We start from the raw sequence: 21,987 nt of genomic DNA, 5'->3' as shown, positions 1-21,987 counted from the left end.
GCTTTACTTAAATATATTTATGTTTAAATGCTAAGTAATTTAATGATCAAGTGTCAATGTGTGTTTTTTTTAAATTGAGACATTTTAGTGAGAATTGTACGTTTTAAATAAAAAAGTGGTGTGGTGGAAGATAATGTTTAATGACTGTGTGTGTGTGTGTGTGTGTGTGTGTGTGTGTGTGTGTGAGAGAGAGAGAGAGAGAGAGAGAGAAAGAGTTTGTAGTAAGCAGCATGATGATAAACTTAAATAATTAACAATGACATTATCAGCATGTAAATTAAAACAACAATCAAGTAATAATAGTGATGATAATAATAATAATAACAATAATAACTAGAAAAAGCATTTCCTGAAGAAAACCAAGTTTGATTGCAGCAGTGAAGCATTGCTTTGAACTTTAAAAATATGAAAAAACACATCAGAATGCATATGAATAGAAGCTGAATGGCAGAACAAGAGCTGAATTACTCTGAACAAAAGCTGAAATTATTAAACAAGCTGAATCAGTCATAAAACAGCTGAATTAAGCTGAACAGGAGCTGGATAATTGCTTTGAATCGCAGGTGAATTGTCTGATGGAATAATAACTGAGGCTTAGAGAGACTAATTATTTTGATGTGGACATGTAGCAAACAGCTCCATAGCGATCCTTTGCCAGTGGTACATGGAGAGTTAAAATAATTACATCCAGCGGGAGCAGCTCCGAGAGAGGTGCCAGTTCTCCTTCACGTATACGTTTCCGTCAGGAACATAAAGTCCAGTTTACGTGAGGTAAAGAAGCCGCTCAGGAGAAAGGTTTTGTTAGTGACGGACCTCACATTCAGCAGCACACTTTGTCTCAATAACAGTATGCAGGGATCTTCCTGATGATTGTATTGATGACATATAAACCCCAAAGAAGTGAATGCATCCTGTTATATTAAGAAACGCAATGCTGCAGCCAGCCACCAGGGGGCGTGCCAGGCTCGTATTAAAATGACAAGAAATCAACGTGTAATTTTTTTTCCACATGTACGCACATATGCGAGGATATTCAGTACTGTACCTACAGTTACATACTGGGGTGGTTATGCCTCTTTTTGTGTCTTTCAGATTGAGAGTGCTGCTTCAGTAGATGTTCTGCAAGAATGTAACATGAGACACAGCACAATGTTACAGACAGCAGGTTGTCTGAGACACATGGCAGCCATGGAAGAAAAGCACAAAATCATGGCAGACTACCTCTGGCGGTATATATTACGGTACATGCTTTCAACTGGGCTGACATCACTTCCCCGTTCTGGGTTGGAACCATTGCCACAAATAGAGTTCCTGCATGAGTCTACATTCCTAATGGCAAATACTCGCTCAAGCTTGTAATTACCACTTCCAGATTCATACAGTGTGCAGATCTATGATTCTCACACCACAGTGTGATGGTATGTAGTAGAAACCCTCACATATAAACCATGTTTCCCCACCAAACAGAACTGATGAAGCTGCTTGGATGAGCAATATGTCCAAAAAAATGGAAAATAAGTAATTAAATCAGTACCTCAGGGGTCTGAGCCTGTTTTGTCCATAACCTCATCTATATGAAAATATAATTACTTCTTTTGACTTTAACCTACTTTACACTAGCCCAAATATATACAAAAATCACCAAGTCTGAATCTGAAAAAACATTTTATTACAATAAAAAAACACAAAATATAAAGGTAAAATGGAAATATAGTAAAAGTACATGGGTATTTATTGGTAGTTTTTGGTCAACTGCAACTCATTAAAACAAACTATGTTTCAAATCATACAGAGGGCTACACCAGTATGTTGTATTCCTAATGTCCCAAATGAGCCAAATATAACATAAGAGGTAAAACTGAGATGTAATCAAAGTATATACAAATATTTCAACCTATATACAATGGAGCACAGTTTTTTTATTTATGCCAATCTGCAAAGCAGTTTCTGTCCACAATGAGACACAGAGCCACATCACAGGACTGGCACTTCCACGGAGTGACATTTCTAAATCTGATATCATTGCTTATTTTTACAACAAACAGGACACTGTGTTAGGGTTAGAGCAGGACTCTGTAGTGCCGGTGGTGGAGTGGAAAGCTTTGGAAAAGGGGACAACAGCAGCCACACACTGCGCAAATTGGTGATGGGACAGAGGAGAGTTCAGTGAGTACTCGGAGGAACAGGGCTGAGGTGGGTTTTAGTGATTTAACTTTCTTTTTTGTTCTTTAGTGCCACTATTTTTATTCTTATGTATGTTACCTTTTACCGTTTTGTGTTGTGGTAGTACATGCTGTGAATTAATCTAGCATAGTTTAAATCCGATATCTTCATCAACAGGACACTGACTCTATAGTTAAGTGAGGTGGCTCTTAAAAGAGCCGTTGTTTATGGAGCCGCAGACACTTTATGCTCTCTCTCCGCGGATGCGGCGGGCCAGCTGGATGTCTTTGGGCATGATGGTGACCCTCTTGGCGTGGATGGCGCACAGGTTTGTGTCCTCGAACAGGCCGACCAAGGTAAGCCTCGCTGGCCTCCTGCAAAGCCATGACAGCGGAGCTCTGGAAGCGCAGATCGGTCTTGAAATCCTGAGCGATCTCTCTGACCAGGCGCTGGAAGGGCAGCTTGCGGATCAGCAGCTCAGTGGATTTCTGGTAGCGACGGATCTCTCTCAGAGCCACGGTGCCGGGCCTGTAACGGTGAGGCTTCTTGACACCGCCGGTGGCCGGGGCGCTCTTACGAGCAGCCTTGGTGGCCAGCTGCTTTCTGGGGGCTTTGCCTCCGGTGGATTTACGGGCGGTCTGCTTGGTTCTTGCCATTTCTTCTTTCTCTGAGCAACAGAAAATGTAAAATGAGAGCGAAGACGCGCGCCTCTTAAAGTGTGGGACCGACTGTGACGCTGCTTCAGCACCTCCGGATCCTGATTGGTCAGCGGCTCCTCGTGTCGATCAGCCCGCCTAGAGGAGCGGCCTCCCGCCTGAAGCTGCGCTGCTTATTGGGGAAAAGTCTGGTTCAAAACGCCCGCTGAAATGGAGAGCGGCCCCCTGCTGCCTCTCCGCTGAAACCAGTCCTCTGGTTGGCCTGTGAGGAAGCGTCTGCGCGCTCTGAGACATATAAAGGGGAGACTCAGCTTCCTCAGACACAGTTTCTCTGAGTTAACACCAGAAAACACTATCTGAAAATGAGTGGACGTGGAAAGACCGGTGGCAAAGCCAGAGCTAAGGCCAAGACCCGCTCCTCCCGTGCAGGGCTGCAGTTTCCCGTGGGTCGTGTCCACAGGCTGCTGCGTAAAGGTAACTATGGAGAGCGTGTGGGTGCCGGCGCCCCCGTCTACCTGGCGGCTGTGCTGGAGTACCTGACCGCTGAGATCCTGGAGCTGGCTGGAAACGCTGCCCGCGACAACAAGAAGACCGTATCATCCCCGTCACCTGCAGCTGGCTGTTCGCAACGACGAGGAGCTCAACAAGCTGCTGGGCGGAGTGGACCATCGCTCAGGGCGGCGTGCTGCCCAACATCCAGGCCGTGCTGCTGCCCAAGAAGACCGAGAAGCCCGTCAAGCCAAGGTAAAGGCCTGAGACCCACCAAACCCCCAAAGGCTCTTTTAAGAGCCACACACTCACATAAAGAGCTGATGTCCTGGATGTTTACTTTTCAGTTGTACCTATTTTTTTATCAAACCCCATATAAAACACAATCACAGCATTTAAAACTACTATAGTTTTAGTGTAGTTTATTATTTATTCATCAAGACAAACATGATGGTTATTGTAAAGTTAGTATTATATTGACATGTAGTTAAATCTACTAGCAATACATACAGGCAGGTGTTGAATGATTATTTGCACCATCCTCGTTAACATGCAGAAGTTACCTGCTTTCTATAAACCTGAAAAATATTAAATCATTTTTCTATTTCAACTCGATGTCATTATTGTATCCTGAATAGGCTTAAGAAATCTAAATATGTATAAAAAATACAAATTATTATGTACACAGAAATAGACACTTTCTGCTGGAGTATTTACTTGATATCTATCAATAAAGTCTCTACAGTAACAGAGCTGTGAGTAATGACGCAGTAACTTTACCCTGATTCAAAAAGTGACTGTCGGCAAATGTGTGTGCACTGTGTACACTTGATAGAAATGAGGATATCCTAAATAGGCTTACAAATATAACCCTCTACCCTTTACATTATACATATGGGAACAGTGGTGAATTACAATAACAGATCTAAATATCAATTGCTGGAATATGTAATAAATATGTAGAATCTTTGACTAGAAATTATTTATGTACACTTTCTGCTGGGTATTTATACTTGATATTCAAATATTGCACATTGTGATTGATATTGATAAGGCATGTGTATGATAATGTTCTTTGTGGATGTTGTGGTGAACAATAACGGTCTTTGAGGAAAGTGCAAAACAAGTACTAATAAAACAGTGCTTACACACATTTAAAGAAAGGATGAGCTCTTTGTGGATGTTGTGGTGGCTCTTAAAAGAGCCTTTGTGTGTTTGCTGTGATCACAGCTCACTTCTTCTTGGGTGCTGCCTTCTTGGCTTTGGGCTTGGCTACCTTCTTTGCGGGGGCCTTCTTGGCTGCAGGGGCCTTTTTAGGAGCCACCTTCTTGGGACTCTTGGCGGCCTTCTTGGGGCTCTTGGCGGGTTTTTTGGGGCTCTTGGCGGCCTTCTTGGGGCTCTTGGCTACTTTCTTGGCTGCTGCGGGCTTCTTTGCCTTCTTGGGGGACTTCTTAGCAGCTGCTGGTTCTTGGCTGCCGCCTCTTGGCCGCTGCGGGCTTCTTAGCGGCTGCGGGCTTCTTGGCTTTAGGTGCGGCTTTCTTTGCGGGCTTCTTGGCCACAGCCTCAGCCTTCTTGTTCATTTTGAAGGAGCCGGAGGCCCCGGTCCCCTTGGTCTGGACCAGAGTCCCCTTTAGCCACCAGGCTCTTAATGGCGATCTTGACGCGGGACTTGTTCTTCTCCACATCGTATCCTCCGGCAGCCAGAGCCTTCTTGAGGGCGGCTGCAGACACGCCGCTCCGCTCCTTGGAAGCGGCCACAGCTTTCACGATGAGCTCGCCGACGCTGGGGCCGGACTTCTTCGGCTTGGAGGCCTTCTTCTTGGGAGCTTTGGCCGGAGCGGCGGCTGGAGCGGCAGCTGGAACTTCTTCTGCCATGTTCAATCAGTCCGTAGTTACGATAACAAGGCGCCTGAGTGTAGTAACGATGAACTGAGCGCAGGAGGCGGTACTTGAACACAGCATGAGAACCGTGGAGACTCAACCCAAGCCTGCGCTCCTCCGTGCAGGCTGAATGTTTCCACTTGTGTTTTCTGTGCGTGGATAAAAGAGTAAAAATGAGTGTGTGAGCAGCGCTGCAGGATGACAGTGGAGGAGCTGATAGCGGACAGTGTCTCTTCATGTTCAGCTCATGTTCAGCTCTGAGGATCGCTGCACTTTGTTGCTGGAGCTTCCAAAGCTCAGAGAGTCAGCGCGCTACGCAGCGCCTTTTCCCTCTTCTTCCTCTCATAAATGGTCTCAGATGCATCAGAGCTCCATCAAAAGTTGTTTTCCAGCTGAAACACACGTTTGTTCAGAGACTCAGAGGAAAAACAAACATCTGCTGACCGTCACTTTGCCACAAAATCACGTTGTTGTGCAGCATCAAACACACTGTGATGACGCTGCACAGACTTCTATCGGAGCTGTTCGCTGCTTCTCTCGCTGACCAGTCTAAATAAAGTCCATCACTGTTCTTTTAGTAGCACAGTTAATTATAATTTAAACAGGGGGGAAACATTTAAGTATGTTGAAACATATAAGAACTGTGAAATCTGAAACTCTCACAAACATTTATCATCAAGTAGCTCAGTATGAGTGGTAAACAAATTCAGGATAGTGAAACCTTAGTTACAGTATAAAACCTCTACTTCTGCAACAATATCAGCTCAAATAAGCTGATAATTAACAATAAGTCAGTTCAATAATTTACAAACTGTCAATTATTATTGATCCATCATAGATGTCAGATTGGACCCTACAGTACCGAGCGCCTTCTTGCCTTTTTGAATGACCTTCACCAGCACCTGGTTCCAGAGCAGGATCAGGAGGGAGACAACATGAGGATCTTTGTCATCACCTTGGACAATGTGGCTTTCCATCACTCTCAAGCCATCACAGCATGGTTTGAAGTCCACCCGAGACAGGTCCGTCTCTTCCATCCACCCTATTCACCTTTTCTCAACGCCATAGAGTGTTTTTCTGCGTGAAGGTGGAAAGTTTTTGACCATCAGCCACATGGCCAGACGTCACTCCTTGATGCCATGGACGCTGCCTGCAGGGATATTGCAGCCAAGCGGTTTATCCCAGGTGTATCGCCTTGGATGACATCAGATGTGATGTTGACGAAAACATGTGGCCTAACCCTGATCGTAGAGATAACATGTAGAGAATGTGGTGCTTTATTTTGAGCCACCCCCTTTCATCTTTGTGTGTATATTCAGAATGCTCTTTTATGTTTCATGAATATTTTGTATGCTCTTAAGCAATGAAACTTTTTCTGTTCCATCATAAACAATATTTGTACTGTGTGTAATAAAATTAAATATCGATAAATATCGATAGTATCGATATCAACGTTAGGATCAGTAATTACTCGATACTAGCGTGATGAGATCGATATTTCTGTGGAAGTTTCTCTTCTATATGTTCAGCAACTTTACTCGTATTTACTCGCGGTGCAAATAGCGCTCCTCTCTCACTCTGCTCAGTGCGCAGGCGCACTCCGCCCCTCCCCTTCCTTCTCCACTCTGCAGGAGCAGACGGAGCTCCTGATTGGCTGTGAAGTACAGCTAGCGTCCTGGAGACAGCAGAGAGGAAGAGGAGCGCTGTTTGGAGTTATTTCACAGCGACAGAAACTGCTATTTGTGAGGTGTGCAGGAAAGCGACCTGCCACTGTGGAAACACAACTCATTTATTAAAAAGTGAAGGTTTAGACAGAGTAATCTGCAGCATGAATTAATGTCTGAGTGCAGTGATAAGATGTGATTTTAGCAGAACGACTTAACTGTCATCATAAATCACCAGCTGAAATAAATCTAGTTTTTCTTATATCTTATAATATAATAATGTGTTTCAATAATGTATTTCAGTATGGTTAGTATAATTATTAAGTGTAGAAGGACCTTTATTCTTCATATTTAGGCTACATGCATATAGGTGTTAGACTTAGGGGTGGGCGAATCGATCTAAATAGCGATAGTATCGATACCAACGTTAGGATCAGTAATTACTCAATACTAGCGTGATGAGATCGATATTTCTGTGGAAGTTTCTCTTAATACCTTCAGCAACTTTACTCGTATTTACTCGCAGTGCAGACAGCGCTCCTCTCTCACTCTGCTAAGTGCGCAGGCACACTCCGCCCCTCCCCCTCCTTCTCCACTCTGCCGGAGCAGACAGAGCTCCTGATTGGCTGTAAAGTACAGCTAGCATCATGGAGATGGCAGAGAGGAAGAGGAGCGCTGTTTGGAGTTATTTCACAGCGACAGACGAGAAGAAGAAACTGCTACTGTGAGGTGTGCAGGAAAGTGACCTGCCACTGTGGAAACACAACTCATTTACACAAACATAATGCAGCAGAGCCCAAAGACCTCGAGCTGCAGAGTAAACAGAGGGAGGAGGAAGAGGCAGATCCCCAAACACGAACCAGAGACAGTGGTCACTGACAAAGGCTTTACTGCAAAACACAGGTAGATGATTTAAAAAAGTGAAGGTTGAGTAATTGAGTAATCTGCAGCATGAATTAATGCTGTCTTTCTGAGTGCTGTGATAAGACATGGATCGTTATCACAAGGAGCATTGCTGACATGATTGTGAAGTTAAAATTTCAAACTTATACAGTTCTGCACTTTTGTTTGCAGCTTGATTTATTAACAAATGTTTCTTGTGTTTTATTATTCTGCCAATCACGATAATCTATTTAAAGGCAAAAAAAATTATTTATGATCATGAAATTTCAATGTAAAAGTATCGGTATCGGTATCGGTGATACTGGCCCTGTATTTACTTGGTATCGGATCACCCTAGTTAATCAAATTATCTCCATTATGTTATCATGGCTGTCACAAGGGGCATCGCTGACAAGATTGTTATAATTTCATACAAGTTCTCCTCCATACAGTTCTGCTTCTGTTCTGTTTGCAGCTTGATTTACTTAACAAATATTTGTGTATTATTCTGCTAATCATGATCAACTAATTAAAGACAAAAAAAAAAAATCATTGTATGATCATGAAATTTCTAAAGTAAAAGTATCAGTGATACCGGCCCGGTATTTACTTGGTATGGGATCGATACTGAAATTTTCAATATCGCCCACCCCTATGTGTCCTGTTGTATACATTGAAAAAAGTGATTTGCTTTTTACTGGAATGCTTTAGAAATTCAGCACAACGCCTAAACCTTCTACAAAGACTCGCTCTTTAGAAGAAGTGGGTGGCTCTTAGAAGAGCCGTTGGGTTTTTGTGCGAGCAGCAGCTGTTTACTTGGAGCTGGTGTACTTAGTGACGGCCTTGGTGCCCTCAGACACGGCGTGCTTAGCCAGCTCACCGGGCAGCAGCAGCCTGACGGCGGTCTGGATCTCCCTGGAAGTGATGGTAGAGCGCTTGTTGTAGTGAGCCAGACGAGAGGCCTCGGAGGCGATGCGCTCAAAGATGTCGTTCACAAAGGAGTTCATGATGCTCATGGCCTTGGAGGAGATGCCGGTATCAGGGTGCACCTGCTTCAACACTTTGTACACGTAGATAGCGTAGCTCTCCTTCCTGGTCTTTCTCTTCTTCTTGCCTCCTTTGCCGGCGGTCTTGGTCACGGCTTTCTTGGAGCCCTTCTTGGGCGCAGACTTTGCAGGTTCAGGCATATTGAGTCTTCGACACTTCTCAGCAACGAATCACTCTCATGGCTCACAGCGACTCCTCTTATACAGGCTGCATGCAAACACCATTGTGCAGTTCCTTGTCTGTGATTGGCTGAGCTTCTCAGCTGATTACGGGTGGAAGGTTCCGCATGGTTTGGCATGGAAGCGGTTAAAATTGGTGCGCACACTGTATATGGAAAGAAAAGGCGGGCTGTGCCTGCAACACTGTATCACTGCTGCACTAGTTGTTATATCTTGTAGAATGTGGTGCGTTGTGTTTTCTATAAACATGCTGTTACTGACAGGAGAGCAGCAGATTCTTCTTCTTCCCCCTCTCACCTCTGCTGTCTTTCCATGCTCTTTAAAACAGCCGTTATAACCACATATATAAGAAACCTCAGTGACTTCAGAAACATTTGGTTCATTTCTATGAACAATGTTGCTTCTCATTTTCATGATGATCGTGTCCAGTCTGGTTTCTGGCCCAGCTTTATTACAACTTAACTCAAACTCAAGTAAGTAAATCCCTCCCTAACGTTGAATTAAATTGTTATATGGCCATTTAAGAGCTAATGACAAACAACAAAAGTTGAACTACATTACTGCACTCATTTTCACTAATCCTGTAATAAGAAATCAGAAATACTTTATTGATCTGCTTGTATTCCAGGTGCTCCATACTCAAAACAGGTTAGACATAAAATAAGGTAAAATAGTAAGAGTAGAGTAAAATAATACCTAATAAAATCGATCGAAAAAACGATAATGAACATTCAAGTAATCTCTGGTCTCATATCTCATATATAATACTGTAAATAACTATTAACCTGAATACTGTGTGCAGTAAAAGCGGACAGTGACTACAATAAATCCAATATGGATATAATTAACAAGACAGTCTGATCTTCTGTCTGACACTGTTGTCAGGGAATCCAGCTCCACCCCCACAACAACACCGGCCCTTCTGATCAGTTTATCGAGTCTGTTTGTGTCCACTGCTTTCAGTCTGCTGCTGATGTTAAACGACCAGAGCCATCTCCTTTATGTTTTATCATAATTCATGTTGTTGTGTACATACAAAGCTGATCATGCATTTATTGTGAGTCTACACTAAACGTACCAAACTAATTGTAGAACTCAGCTCTTCATTGATAGTGTGTGTGGTCCTTAAAAGGACCTTTGTTTTGTGTTGTTGGATCTGTCACAGTTTAACCGCCGAAGCCGTACAGAGTGCGTCCCTGCCTCTTCAGAGCATACACCACATCCATGGCGGTCACAGTCTTTCTCTTGGCGTGCTCGGTGTAGGTGACGGCATCACGGATCACATTCTCCAGGAAGACCTTCAACACACCGCGGGTCTCCTCGTAGATCAGACCAGAGATACGCTTCACTCCACCACGGCGAGCCAGACGGCGGATAGCGGGCTTGGTGATTCCCTGGATGTTATCACGGAGAACTTTACGGTGACGCTTGGCGCCTCCTTTACCGAGTCCTTTTCCTCCTTTGCCTCGTCCACTCATGTTTGCTGGGTGAAATACTCACTGAATGTGAAGAGCTCAAGGTTCACAAGTATTTATTTCTTGCCTGAGGACGTGGTAGAAGACAGAGGCGGGCCTAACCTTTCTCTGTGTGTTTTTTTTGACCAGCGCCCCCTTCTGGACAACAGCTGGAAACACATATTGCCTGAAGTTCTACACAGAACCATCACACTGTTTTTTTAGATTAATGCACGCAGAACATTCCAACAAACATCACAAACCACTTGATGCAGAAAGGGTGCACATTTTACGCACTTGGACACACTGATCAATAATCGTAATGAAGGTGAATTCCTGCTCTTCTATGTTCTTGCTTCCCTGTGTGATAAAAATGTCAATTTCACAGAATGTTCTAAACGATATAAATAAAATTGGAAAAATTATGCAGTTGTGTTTTCAGAGGATGGGGAGGCCTAAGAAGGAGCAGCCTCTCACAGATGGTCTTGGCGGTCTGTTTGTATCTGTCTAGCTGATAAGCCATCACTTCTACATTCTGAAGTTTGGGAACGAAGAAGACGTTTGCATTTCGTTTGAACTCCCGGAGCAGAAGGCATCAGTCGTGTAGCACTGATGACCACCTGAACGTTTTAAAAGCTGATCTCCTCGGGCAGGTGTAACACCTGGTTTTCTGTGAACACGTGCAGTGAGGAAGTAGTCCAGCTTCTCCAGACCTCCCAGAGTGTCCTTCAGCTCTTCATGTACTGCTTAAAGGCCTGACCTTTGTCCTCATTTATTCATATATATATATATATATATATATATGTGTGTGTCTCTTCACCTGGTACCTTGGGATGGGCTGTGTGGGGGTTGGGCTCTGGACAGAAGGTGCAGTGTCTGTGTTTCTCAGTTGAGTGGCGTTAGACGTAGAGGCAGGGGGGGCAGATTTTCCAATTTTTAGAAAATCCCATGCCAAACCACAATGTCCTGAAACCCCCTCAGACATTCAGATGAGTATCATATTCTGAGGTGTAAAATGCAAAGCAGCTCCAGCCTTCTGGGTCCTCCATCTGTAAAAATCTGAAGAAGCCCTTTCCATTTAGCCTGTACATTGGGCCCCACAACACACTCTCAGAGCTAAAAACATAATTTACAAGAACACAAAAAATGTATTATGTTTCTTCAGGTCTGGAGTTCAAATCCCAACCAAGCCATTTGAAGGACTCAGGCCTGTCACACTAATCATGACACATATTAAAAGTATTGTAGGGTAGAACTGCGTGCTGTTAAATAGCTAATCAGACATTAAAAATGATAATTAGATGGTAAAATGCTATTCTACTATGTCTACCATGATCACATAACTGAGCAAACACACTTTCTAACTTCTATTGAAAACAAATGTATTAAATAAAGGCAGATTAAACAAGGCTGTGAAAAATGTCAATATCCATGTCATGTGACAACATGACAAATGTGGTTACAACAAAACCACTAGACAATGACAGATGAAATGTCATTTCACTTTTGTAACATCTTTAAGTCAGTAAACAGTGATGCTGCTGCAGCCTTGAGGAGAATAAAGAATAGAATTGAATAAAATAGAATAGGCATGTATTGCCATTGATACATGACACACTAACATTTCTCATAATAATAAAATGTACTTATCTGTGTTGGTGGTGTGTGCTTCTGCCTCTCTTCTCCCGCTCTTCTCCCTAAAGGATGACAAAGGAGCAAAACAGTTAATAACATAATCAACAATGTAGAAACATAAGATTTATTGATCAGGGTAAAGCAGTCTCACATCAACCCTGTCAGGGAGAGGTGGTGTCAGAATAGGCCTGACAGCAGCTACCGCAGGCGGCAGCATCATTGGTGTGATACAATTGATCTGCCCCCTAGTGGTGAAATAACCAAAATACACAGCACCAACCTAAAAGAACTGTCAGAAGCTGTAGCCTCTGCAATACATATTTTTCCTATAGGTGCTACATAAAGTGAGCTGCAGTGTTTTAAATGGTATGAATGTATAATTACTGCACTGACTACATGACATGATGAACATTATATTCATATATTATTTTTAATATTCTTCAGGTCTCTGTGTGAGGCTCTGTGTGTCAAAATGATCTATGCTGACTAAACTTAGCTCTTAGCTAAACCTAGCTGTTACTCTGAGGACATGAAAAAAAAGCTAAAGAGTTAGCTTTTCAAAATCCATCATTTTTATGCTGTAATCCAGCACAAACAACAAACTAAGCTATTGTGTTAAAACCAGGTTAACCACACTGAGTCTCCATGCAGACAGGCAGAGTACTGAACTTTAGCATGGTCGCCATCTTGGCTCATTACTGTCAATGTTACAAAGAGAATCTGTCTGTCTCACCATCGCGGATGAACCCAGAGGTGATGAGGAACTTCTCCCGGCCAGAAGCCATCCCTCACTGCAGACGATGATGAAGATGATGACCTCTGGAAATCTCTGTCTTCAGCTCTCAGGTGAACAGCACTTGCTCTGGACTCTGGTCTGTAGCTCAGGTGTGGAAGAAAGTGTAAAAAGTGCGGCCTGCTACTTATAGGGACCCATCGTTCCATCACTATGGCGACAGGTTGTATTTTGATTATTTAAATAAAGCGCTTTACTTAAATATATTATGTTTAAATGCTAAGTAATTTAAATGATCAAGTGTCAATGTGTGTTTTTTTTAAATTGAGACATTTTAGTGAGAATTGTACGTTTTAAATAAAAAAGTGGTATGGTGGAAGATAATGTTTAATGACTGTGTGTGTGTGTGTGTGTGTGTGTGTGTGTGTGTGTGTGTGAGAGAGAGAGAGAGAGAGAGAGAGAGAAAGAGTTTGTAGTAAGCAGCATGATGATAAACTTAAATAATTAACAATGACATTATCAGCATGTAAATTAAAACAACAATCAAGTAATAATAGTGATGATAATAATAATAATAACAATAATAACTAGAAAAAAGCATTTCCTGAAGAAAACCAAGTTTGATTGCAGCAGTGAAGCATTGCTTTGAACTTTAAAAATATGAAAAAACACATCAGAATGCATATGAATAGAAGCTGAATGGCAGAACAAGAGCTGAATTACTCTGAACAAAAGCTGAAATTATTAAACAAGCTGAATCAGTCATAAAACAGCTGAATTAAGCTGAACAGGAGCTGGATAATTGCTTTGAATCGCAGGTGAATTGTCTGATGGAATAATAACTGAGGCTTAGAGAGACTAATTATTTTGATGTGGACATGTAGCAAACAGCTCCATAGCGATCCTTTGCCAGTGGTACATGGAGAGTTAAAATAATTACATCCAGCGGGGAGCAGCTCCGAGAGAGGTGCCAGTTCTCCTTCACGTATACGTTTCCGTCAGGAACATAAAGTCCAGTTTACGTGAGGTAAAGAAGCCGCTCAGGAGAAAGGTTTTGTTAGTGACGGACCTCACATTCAGCAGCACACTTTGTCTCAATAACAGTATGCAGGGATCTTCCTGATGATTGTATTGATGACATATAAACCCCAAAGAAGTGAATGCATCCTGTTATATTAAGAAACGCAATGCTGCAGCCAGCCACCAGGGGGCGTGCCAGGCTCGTATTAAAATGACAAGAAATCAACGTGTAATTTTTTTCCACATGTACGCACATATGCGAGGATATTCAGTACTGTACCTACAGTTACATACTGGGGTGGTTATGCCTCTTTTTGTGTTTCAGATTGAGAGTGCTGCTTCAGTAGATGTTCTGCAAGAATGTAACATGAGACACAGCACAATGTTACAGACAGCAGGTTGTCTGAGACACATGGCAGCCATGGAAGAAAAGCACAAAATCATGGCAGACTACCTCTGGCGGTATATATTACGGTACATGCTTTCAACTGGGCTGACATCACTTCCCCGTTCTGGGTTGGAACCATTGCCACAAATAGAGTTCCTGCATGAGTCTACATTCCTAATGGCAAATACTCGCTCAAGCTTGTAATTACCACTTCCAGATTCATACAGTGTGCAGATCTATGATTCTCACACCACAGTGTGATGGTATGTAGTAGAAACCCTCACATATAAACCATGTTTCCCCACCAAACAGAACTGATGAAGCTGCTTGGATGAGCAATATGTCCAAAAAAATGGAAAATAAGTAATTAAATCAGTACCTCAGGGGTCTGAGCCTGTTTTGTCCATAACCTCATCTATATGAAAATATAATTACTTCTTTTGACAACTACAACTGCAACTCATTAAAACAAACTATGTTTCAAATCATACAGAGGGCTACACCAGTATGTTGTATTCCTAATGTCCCAAATAAGCCAAATATAACATAAGATGTAAAACTGAGATGTAATCAAAGTATATACAAATATTTCAACCTATATACAATGGAGCACGGTTTTTTTATTTATGCCAATCTGCAAAGCAGTTTTGTCCACAATGAGACACAGAGCCACATCACAAGACTGGCACTTCCACGGAGTGACATTTCTAAATCTGATATTGCTTATTTTTACAACAAACAGGACACTGTGTTAGGGTTAGAGCAGGACTCTGTAGTGCCGGTGGTGGAGTGGAAAGCTTTGGAAAAGGGGACAACAGCAGCCACACACTGCGCAAAATGGAGATGGGACAGAGGAGCGTTCAGTGAGTACTCGGAGGAACAGGGCTGAGGTGGGTTTTAGTGATTTAACTTTCTTTTTTGTTCTTTAGTGCCACTATTTTTATTCTTATGTATGTTACCTTTTACCATTTTGTGTTGTGGTAGTAGATGCTGTGAATTAATCTAGCATAGTTTAAATCCGATATCTTCATCAACAGGACATTGACTCTATAGTTAAGTGAGGTGGCTCTTAAAAGAGCCGTTGTTTATGGAGCCGCAGACACTTTATGCTCTCTCTCCGCGGATGCGGCGGGCCAGCTGGATGTCTTTGGGCATGATGGTGACCCTCTTGGCGTGGATGGCGCACAGGTTTGTGTCCTCGAACAGGCCGACCAAGTAAGCCTCGCTGGCCTCCTGCAAAGCCATGACAGCGGAGCTCTGGAAGCGCAGATCGGTCTTGAAGTCCTGAGCGATCTCTCTGACCAGGCGCTGGAAGGGCAGCTTGCGGATCAGCAGCTCAGTGGATTTCTGGTAGCGACGGATCTCTCTCAGAGCCACGGTGCCGGGCCTGTAACGGTGAGGCTTCTTGACGCCGCCGGTGGCCGGGGCGCTCTTACGAGCAGCCTTGGTGGCCAGCTGCTTTCTGGGGGCTTTGCCTCCGGTGGATTTACGGGCGGTCTGCTTGGTTCTTGCCATTTCTTCTTTCTCTGAGCAACAGAAAAATCTAAAATGAGAGCGAAGACGCGCGCCTCTTAAAGTGTGGGACCGACTGTGACGCTGCTTCAGGCCCCCGGATCCTGATTGGTCAGCGGCTCCTCGTGTCGATCAGCCCGCCTAGAGGAGCGGCCTCCCGCCTGAAGCTGCGCTGCTTATTGGGGAAAAGTCTGGTTCAAAACGCCCGCTGAAATGGAGAGCGGCCCCCTGCTGCCTCTCCGCTGAAACCAGTCCTCTGGTTGGCCTGTGAGGAAGCGTCTGCGCGCTCTGAGACATATAAAGGGGAGACTCAGCTTCCTCAGACACAGTTTCTCTGAGTTAACACCAGAAAACACTATCTGAAAATGAGTGGACGTGGAAAGACCGGTGGCAAAGCCAGAGCTAAGGCCAAGACCCGCTCCTCCCGTGCAGGGCTGCAGTTTCCCGTGGGTCGTGTCCACAGGCTGCTGCGTAAAGGTAACTATGGAGAGCGTGTGGGTGCCGGCGCCCCCGTCTACCTGGCGGCTGTGCTGGAGTACCTGACCGCTGAGATCCTGGAGCTGGCTGGAAACGCTGCCCGCGACAACAAGAAGACCCGTATCATCCCCCGTCACCTGCAGCTGGCTGTTCGCAACGACGAGGAGCTCAACAAGCTGCTGGGCGGAGTGACCATCGCTCAGGGCGGCGTGCTGCCCAACATCCAGGCCGTGCTGCTGCCCAAGAAGACCGAGAAGCCCGTCAAAGCCAAGTAAAGCTGGAGACCCACAAACCCCCAAAGGCTCTTTTAAGAGCCACACACTCACATAAAGAGCTGATGTCCTGGATTTTTACTTTTCAGTTGTACCTATTTTTTATCAAACCCATATAAAACACAATCACAGCATTTAAACTACTATAGTTTTTAGTATACTTTATATTATTTATTCATCAAGACAAACATGACAGGTTATTGTAAAGTTATGTATTATATTGACATATAGTCAAATCTACTAGTAGTACATAACAGGCAGGTGTTGAATACTCGGTTAACATGCAGTAGGCAGTAGGTAACTATGCATTCTATAAACCTGAAAATATTAAATCATTTTTCTGTTTCAAATCGGTGTCATTATGTATCCTGAATAGGCTTAGAAATATAACGTCTCTACAGTAACAGAGAGCTGTGAGTAATGACGCAGTAACTTTACCCTGACACAAAATGTGACTGTCGGCAAATGTGTGTGCACTGTACTTTTCACTTGATAGAAATGAGGATATCCTGAATAGGCTTACAAATATAACCCTCTACCCTTTACATTATGGGAAAAGTGGTGAATTACAATAAGGGATCTAAATATCAATTACTGGAATATGTAACAATAAATAATCTTTGACTACAAACTACACAGAAATACAGTACACTTTCTGCTGGGTATTTATACTTATATTATATTGATAAGGTGTGTAATGTATGATAATGTTCTTTGTGGATGTTGTGGTGAACAATAGGGGTGGGCGAATCGATCTAAATATCGATAGTATCGATACCAAAGTTAGGATCAGTAATTGCCCTCCCCCTCCTTCTCCACTCTGCCGGAGCAGACGGAGCTCCTGATTGGCTGTACAGCTAGCATCATGGAGATGGCAGAGAGGAAGAGGAGCGCTGTTTGGAGTTATTTCACAGCAACAGACGAGAAGAAGAAACTGCTACTTGTGAGGTGTGCAGGAAAGTGACCTGCCACTGTGGAAACACAACTAATTTACACAAACATAATGCAGCAGAGCCCAAAGACCTCGAGCTGCAGAGTAAACAGAGGGAGGAGGAAGAGGCAGATCCCCAAACACGAACCAGAGACAGTGGTCACTGACAAAGGCTTTACTGCAAAACACAGGTAGATGATTTAAAAAGTGAAGGTTTAGATTGAGTAATCTGCAGCATGAATTAATGCTGTCTTGACATGGATCGTTATCACACGGAGCATTGCTGACATGATTGTGAAGTTAAAATTTCAAACATACAGTTCTGCACTTTTGTTTGCAGCTTGATTTATTAACAAATGTTTCTTGTGTATTATTATTCTGCCAATCACGATAATCTATTTAAAGGCAAAAAAAAAATTATGATCATGAAATTTCAATGTAAAAGTATCAGTAACGGTATTGATATCGATACTTCAGTATTGCCCACCCCTAGTGAACAATAACGGTCTTTGTTTAAAGTGCAAAACAAGTTACTAATGAAATAGTGTTTACACACATTTAAAGAAAGGATGAGCTCTTTGTGGATGTTGTGGTGGCTCTTAAAAGAGCCTTTGTGTGTTTGCTGTGATCACAGCTCACTTCTTCTTGGGTGCTGCCTTCTTGGCTTTGGGCTTGGCTACCTTCTTTGCGGGGGCCTTCTTGGCTGCAGGGGCCTTTTTAGGAGCCACCTTCTTGGGACTCTTGGCGGCCTTCTTGGGGCTCTTGGCGGGTTTTTTGGGGCTCTTGGCGGCCTTCTTGGGGCTCTTGGCTACTTTCTTGGCTGCTGCGGGCTTCTTTGCCTTCTTGGGGGACTTCTTAGCAGCTGCTGGTTTCTTGGCTGCCGCCTTCTTGGCCGCTGCGGGCTTCTTAGCGGCTGCGGGCTTCTTGGCTTTAGGTGCGGCTTTCTTTGCGGGCTTCTTGGCCACAGCCTCAGCCTTCTTGTTCATTTTGAAGGAGCCGGAGGCCCCGGTCCCCTTGGTCTGGACCAGAGTCCCTTTAGCCACCAGGCTCTTAATGGCGATCTTGACGCGGGACTTGTTCTTCTCCACATCGTATCCTCCGGCAGCCAGAGCCTTCTTGAGGGCGGCTGCAGACACGCCGCTCCGCTCCTTGGAAGCGGCCACAGCTTTCACGATGAGCTCGCCGACGCTGGGGCCGGACTTCTTCGGCTTGGAGGCCTTCTTCTTGGGAGCTTTGGCCGGAGCGGCGGCTGGAGCGGCAGCTGGAACTTCTTCTGCCATGTTCAATCAGTCCGTAGTTACGATAACAAGGCGCCTGAGTGTAGTAACGATGAACTGAGCGCAGGAGGCGGTACTTGAACACAGCATGAGAACCGTGGAGACTCAACCCAAGCCTGCGCTCCTCCGTGCAGGCTGAATGTTTCCACTTGTGTTTTCTGTGCGTGGATAAAATAGTAAAAATGAGTGTGTGAGCAGCGCTGCAGGATGACAGTGGAGGAGCTGATAGCGGACAGTGTCTCTTCATGTTCAGCTCATGTTCAGCTCCGAGGATCGCTGCACTTTGTTGCTGGAGCTTCCAAAGCTCAGAGAGTCAGCGCGCTACGCAGCGCCTTTTCCCTCTTCTTCCTCTCATAAATGGTCTCAGATGCATCAGAGCTCCATCAAAAGTTGTTTTCCAGCTGAAACACACGTTTGTTCAGAGACTCAGAGGAAAAACAAACATCTGCTGACCGTCACTTTGCCACAAAATCACGTTGTTGTGCAGCATCAAACACACTGTGATGACGCTGCACAGACTTCTATCGGAGCTGTTCGCTGCTTCTCTCGCTGACCAGTCTGAATAAAGTCCATCACTGTTCTTTTAGTAGCACAGTTAATTATCATTTAAACAGGGGGGAAACATTTAAGTATGTTGAAACATATAAGAACTGTGAAATCTGAAACTCTCACAAACATTTATCATCAAGTAGCTCAGTATGAGTGGTAAACAAATTCAGGATAGTGAAACCTTAGTTACAGTATAAAACCTCTACTTCTGCAACAATATCAGCTCAAATAAGCTGATAATTAACAATAAGTCAGTTCAATAATTTACAAACTGTCAATTATTATTGATCCATCATAGATGTCAGATTGGACCCTACAGTACCGAGCGCCTTCTTGCCTTTTTGAATGACCTTCACCAGCACCTGGTTCCAGAGCAGGATCAGGAGGGAGACAACATGAGGATCTTTGTCATCACCTTGGACAATGTGGCTTTCCATCACTCTGAAGCCATCACAGCATGGTTTGAAGTCCACCCGAGACAGGTCCGTCTCTTCCATCCACCCTATTGACCTTTTCTCAACGCCATAGAGTGTTTTTCTGCATGAAGGTGGAAAGTTTTTGACCATCAGCCACATGGCCAGACGTCACTCCTTGATGCCATGGACGCTGCCTGCAGGGATATTGCAGCCAAGCGGTTTATCCCAGGTGTATCGACTTGGATGACATCAGATGTGATGTTGACGAAAACATGTGGCCTAACCCTGATCGTAGAGATAACATGTAGAGAATGTGGTGCTTTATTTTGAGCCACCCCCCCCCCCTTTCATCTTTGTGTGTATATTCAGAATGCTCTTTTATGTATAATATTTTGTATGCTCTTAAGCAATGAAACTTTTTCTGTTCCATCATAAACAATATTTGTACTGTGTGTAATAAAATTAAATATCGATAAATATCGATAGTATCGATATCAACGTTAGGATCAGTAATTACTCGATACTAGCGTGATGAGATCGATATTTCTGTGGAAGTTTCTCTTCTATATGTTCAGCAACTTTACTCGTATTTACTCGCGGTGCAAATAGCGCTCCTCTCTCACTCTGCTCAGTGCGCAGGCGCACTCCGCCCCTCCCCTTCCTTCTCCACTCTGCAGGAGCAGACGGAGCTCCTGATTGGCTGTGAAGTACAGCTAGCGTCCTGGAGACAGCAGAGAGGAAGAGGAGCGCTGTTTGGAGTTATTTCACAGCGACAGAAACTGCTATTTGTGAGGTGTGCAGGAAAGCGACCTGCCACTGTGGAAACACAACTTATTTATTAAAAAAGTGAAGGTTTAGACAGAGTAATCTGCAGCATGAATTAATGTCTGAGTGCAGTGATAAGATGTGATTTTAGCAGAACGACTGAACTGTCATCATAAATCACCAGCTGAAATAAATCTAGTTTTTCTTATATCTTATAATATAATAATGTGTTTCAATAATGTATTTCAGTATGGTTAGTATAATTATTAAGTGTAGAAGGACCTTTATTCTTCATATTTAGGCTACATGCATATAGGTGTTAGACTTAGGGGTGGGCGAATCGATCTAAATAGCGATAGTATCGATACCAACGTTAGGATCAGTAATTACTCAATACTAGCGTGATGAGATCGATATTTCTGTGGAAGTTTCTCTTAATACCTTCAGCAACTTTACTCGTATTTACTCGCAGTGCAGACAGCGCTCCTCTCTCACTCTGCTAAGTGCGCAGGCACACTCCGCCCCTCCCCCTCCTTCTCCACTCTGCCGGAGCAGACAGAGCTCCTGATTGGCTGTAAAGTACAGCTAGCATCATGGAGATGGCAGAGAGGAAGAGGAGCGCTGTTTGGAGTTATTTCACAGCGACAGACGAGAAGAAGAAACTGCTACTGTGAGGTGTGCAGGAAAGTGACCTGCCACTGTGGAAACACAACTCATTTACACAAACATAATGCAGCAGAGCCCAAAGACCTCGAGCTGCAGAGTAAACAGAGGGAGGAGGAAGAGGCAGATCCCCAAACACGAACCAGAGACAGTGGTCACTGACAAAGGCTTTACTGCAAAACACAGGTAGATGATTTAAAAAAGTGAAGGTTGAGTAATTGAGTAATCTGCAGCATGAATTAATGCTGTCTTTCTGAGTGCTGTGATAAGACATGGATCGTTATCACAAGGAGCATTGCTGACATGATTGTGAAGTTAAAATTTCAAACTTATACAGTTCTGCACTTTTGTTTGCAGCTTGATTTATTAACAAATGTTTCTTGTGTTTTATTATTCTGCCAATCACGATAATCTATTTAAAGGCAAAAAAAATTATTTATGATCATGAAATTTCAATGTAAAAGTATCGGTATCGGTATCGGTGATACTGGCCCTGTATTTACTTGGTATCGGATCACCCTAGTTAGACTTTATCAAATGATCTCCATTATGTTATCATGGCTGTCACAAGGGGCATCGCTGACAAGATTGTTATAATTTCATACAAGTTCTCCTCCATACAGTTCTGCTTCTGTTCTGTTTGCAGCTTGATTTACTTAACAAATATTTGTGTATTATTCTGCTAATCATGATCAACTAATTAAAGACAAAAAAAAAAATCATTGTATGATCATGAAATTTCTAAAGTAAAAGTATCAGTGATACCGGCCCGGTATTTACTTGGTATGGGATCGATACTGAAATTTTCAATATCGCCCACCCCTATGTGTCCTGTTGTATACATTGAAAAAAGTGATTTGCTTTTACTGGAATGCTTTAGAAATTCAGCACAACGCCTAAACCTTCTACAAAGACTCGCTCTTTAGAAGAAGTG

At 43.5% G+C, this 21,987-nt stretch overlaps 4 protein-coding genes and 3 pseudogenes across 4 annotated transcripts; 2 read left to right on the top strand and 5 right to left on the bottom strand.

The window, feature by feature from the left end:
• Positions 1-2,824, bottom strand: part of LOC114439944 (translation initiation factor IF-2-like) — a 7,483-nt pseudogene extending 4,659 nt beyond the window's left edge.
• A 343-nt stretch (positions 2,825-3,167) lies between these two features.
• Positions 3,168-3,567, top strand: LOC114440599 (histone H2A-like; annotated as a pseudogene).
• A 745-nt stretch (positions 3,568-4,312) lies between these two features.
• Positions 4,313-5,212, bottom strand: LOC114440596 (histone H1-like; annotated as a pseudogene).
• Positions 5,213-8,338: 3,126 nt separating this feature from the next.
• LOC114439817 (histone H2B 1/2) lies at positions 8,339-8,922 on the bottom strand. The gene has a single exon (XM_028411993.1). The coding sequence runs from the start codon at positions 8,920-8,922 to the stop codon at positions 8,548-8,550; it is 375 nt and encodes a 124-aa protein (XP_028267794.1). The 3' UTR covers positions 8,339-8,547.
• A 960-nt stretch (positions 8,923-9,882) lies between these two features.
• LOC114439943 (histone H3-like) lies at positions 9,883-15,706 on the bottom strand. The gene is made up of 3 exons (XM_028412154.1): positions 15,302-15,706; positions 10,893-10,950; positions 9,883-10,456 (listed from the first exon to the last, which is right to left on the bottom strand). Exons 1-3 carry the CDS (start codon positions 15,704-15,706, stop codon positions 10,128-10,130), a joined length of 792 nt encoding a protein of 263 aa, XP_028267955.1. The 3' UTR covers positions 9,883-10,127.
• A 348-nt stretch (positions 15,707-16,054) lies between these two features.
• Positions 16,055-16,642, top strand: LOC114440509 (histone H2A). Its single transcript, XM_028412980.1, has one exon. It carries the CDS (start codon positions 16,069-16,071, stop codon positions 16,453-16,455), a length of 387 nt encoding a protein of 128 aa, XP_028268781.1. The 5' UTR covers positions 16,055-16,068; the 3' UTR covers positions 16,456-16,642.
• Positions 16,643-17,601: 959 nt separating this feature from the next.
• Positions 17,602-18,692, bottom strand: LOC114440508 (histone H1-like). The gene has a single exon (XM_028412979.1). It carries the CDS (start codon positions 18,661-18,663, stop codon positions 18,019-18,021), a length of 645 nt encoding a protein of 214 aa, XP_028268780.1. The 5' UTR covers positions 18,664-18,692; the 3' UTR covers positions 17,602-18,018.
• Between the last annotated feature and the right edge of the window lie 3,295 nt (positions 18,693-21,987).

This window comes from Parambassis ranga, chromosome 8, assembly GCF_900634625.1.
Source record: "Parambassis ranga chromosome 8, fParRan2.1, whole genome shotgun sequence".
NCBI lineage: Eukaryota > Metazoa > Chordata > Actinopteri > Ambassidae > Parambassis > Parambassis ranga.
The sequence above is the reverse complement of the archived record's forward strand: the minus strand, read 5'-3'. Positions and strand labels throughout refer to the sequence as shown.

Bases quoted from the DNA above. Each gene is read 5' to 3' on its own strand.
- LOC114440509 (XM_028412980.1), top strand. From the start codon at position 16,069: ATGAGTGGACGTGGAAAGACCGGTGGCAAAGCCAGAGCTAAGGCCAAG.
- LOC114439943 (XM_028412154.1), bottom strand. From the start codon at position 15,706: ATGGCAAGAACCAAGCAGACCGCCCGTAAATCCACCGGAGGCAAAGCC. The intron at 10,951-15,301 runs GCATAAAGTGTC...CCCAAACTTCAG, and splicing joins GCCGCATCCGCGGAGAGAGA to AATGTAGAAGTGATGGCTTA. The intron at 10,457-10,892 runs GTGAGAGGCTGC...ACATTCAGTGAG, and splicing joins ACAGACCGCCAAGACCATCT to TATTTCACCCAGCAAACATG.
- LOC114439817 (XM_028411993.1), bottom strand. From the start codon at position 8,922: ATGCCTGAACCTGCAAAGTCTGCGCCCAAGAAGGGCTCCAAGAAAGCC.
- LOC114440508 (XM_028412979.1), bottom strand. From the start codon at position 18,663: ATGGCAGAAGAAGTTCCAGCTGCCGCTCCAGCCGCCGCTCCGGCCAAA.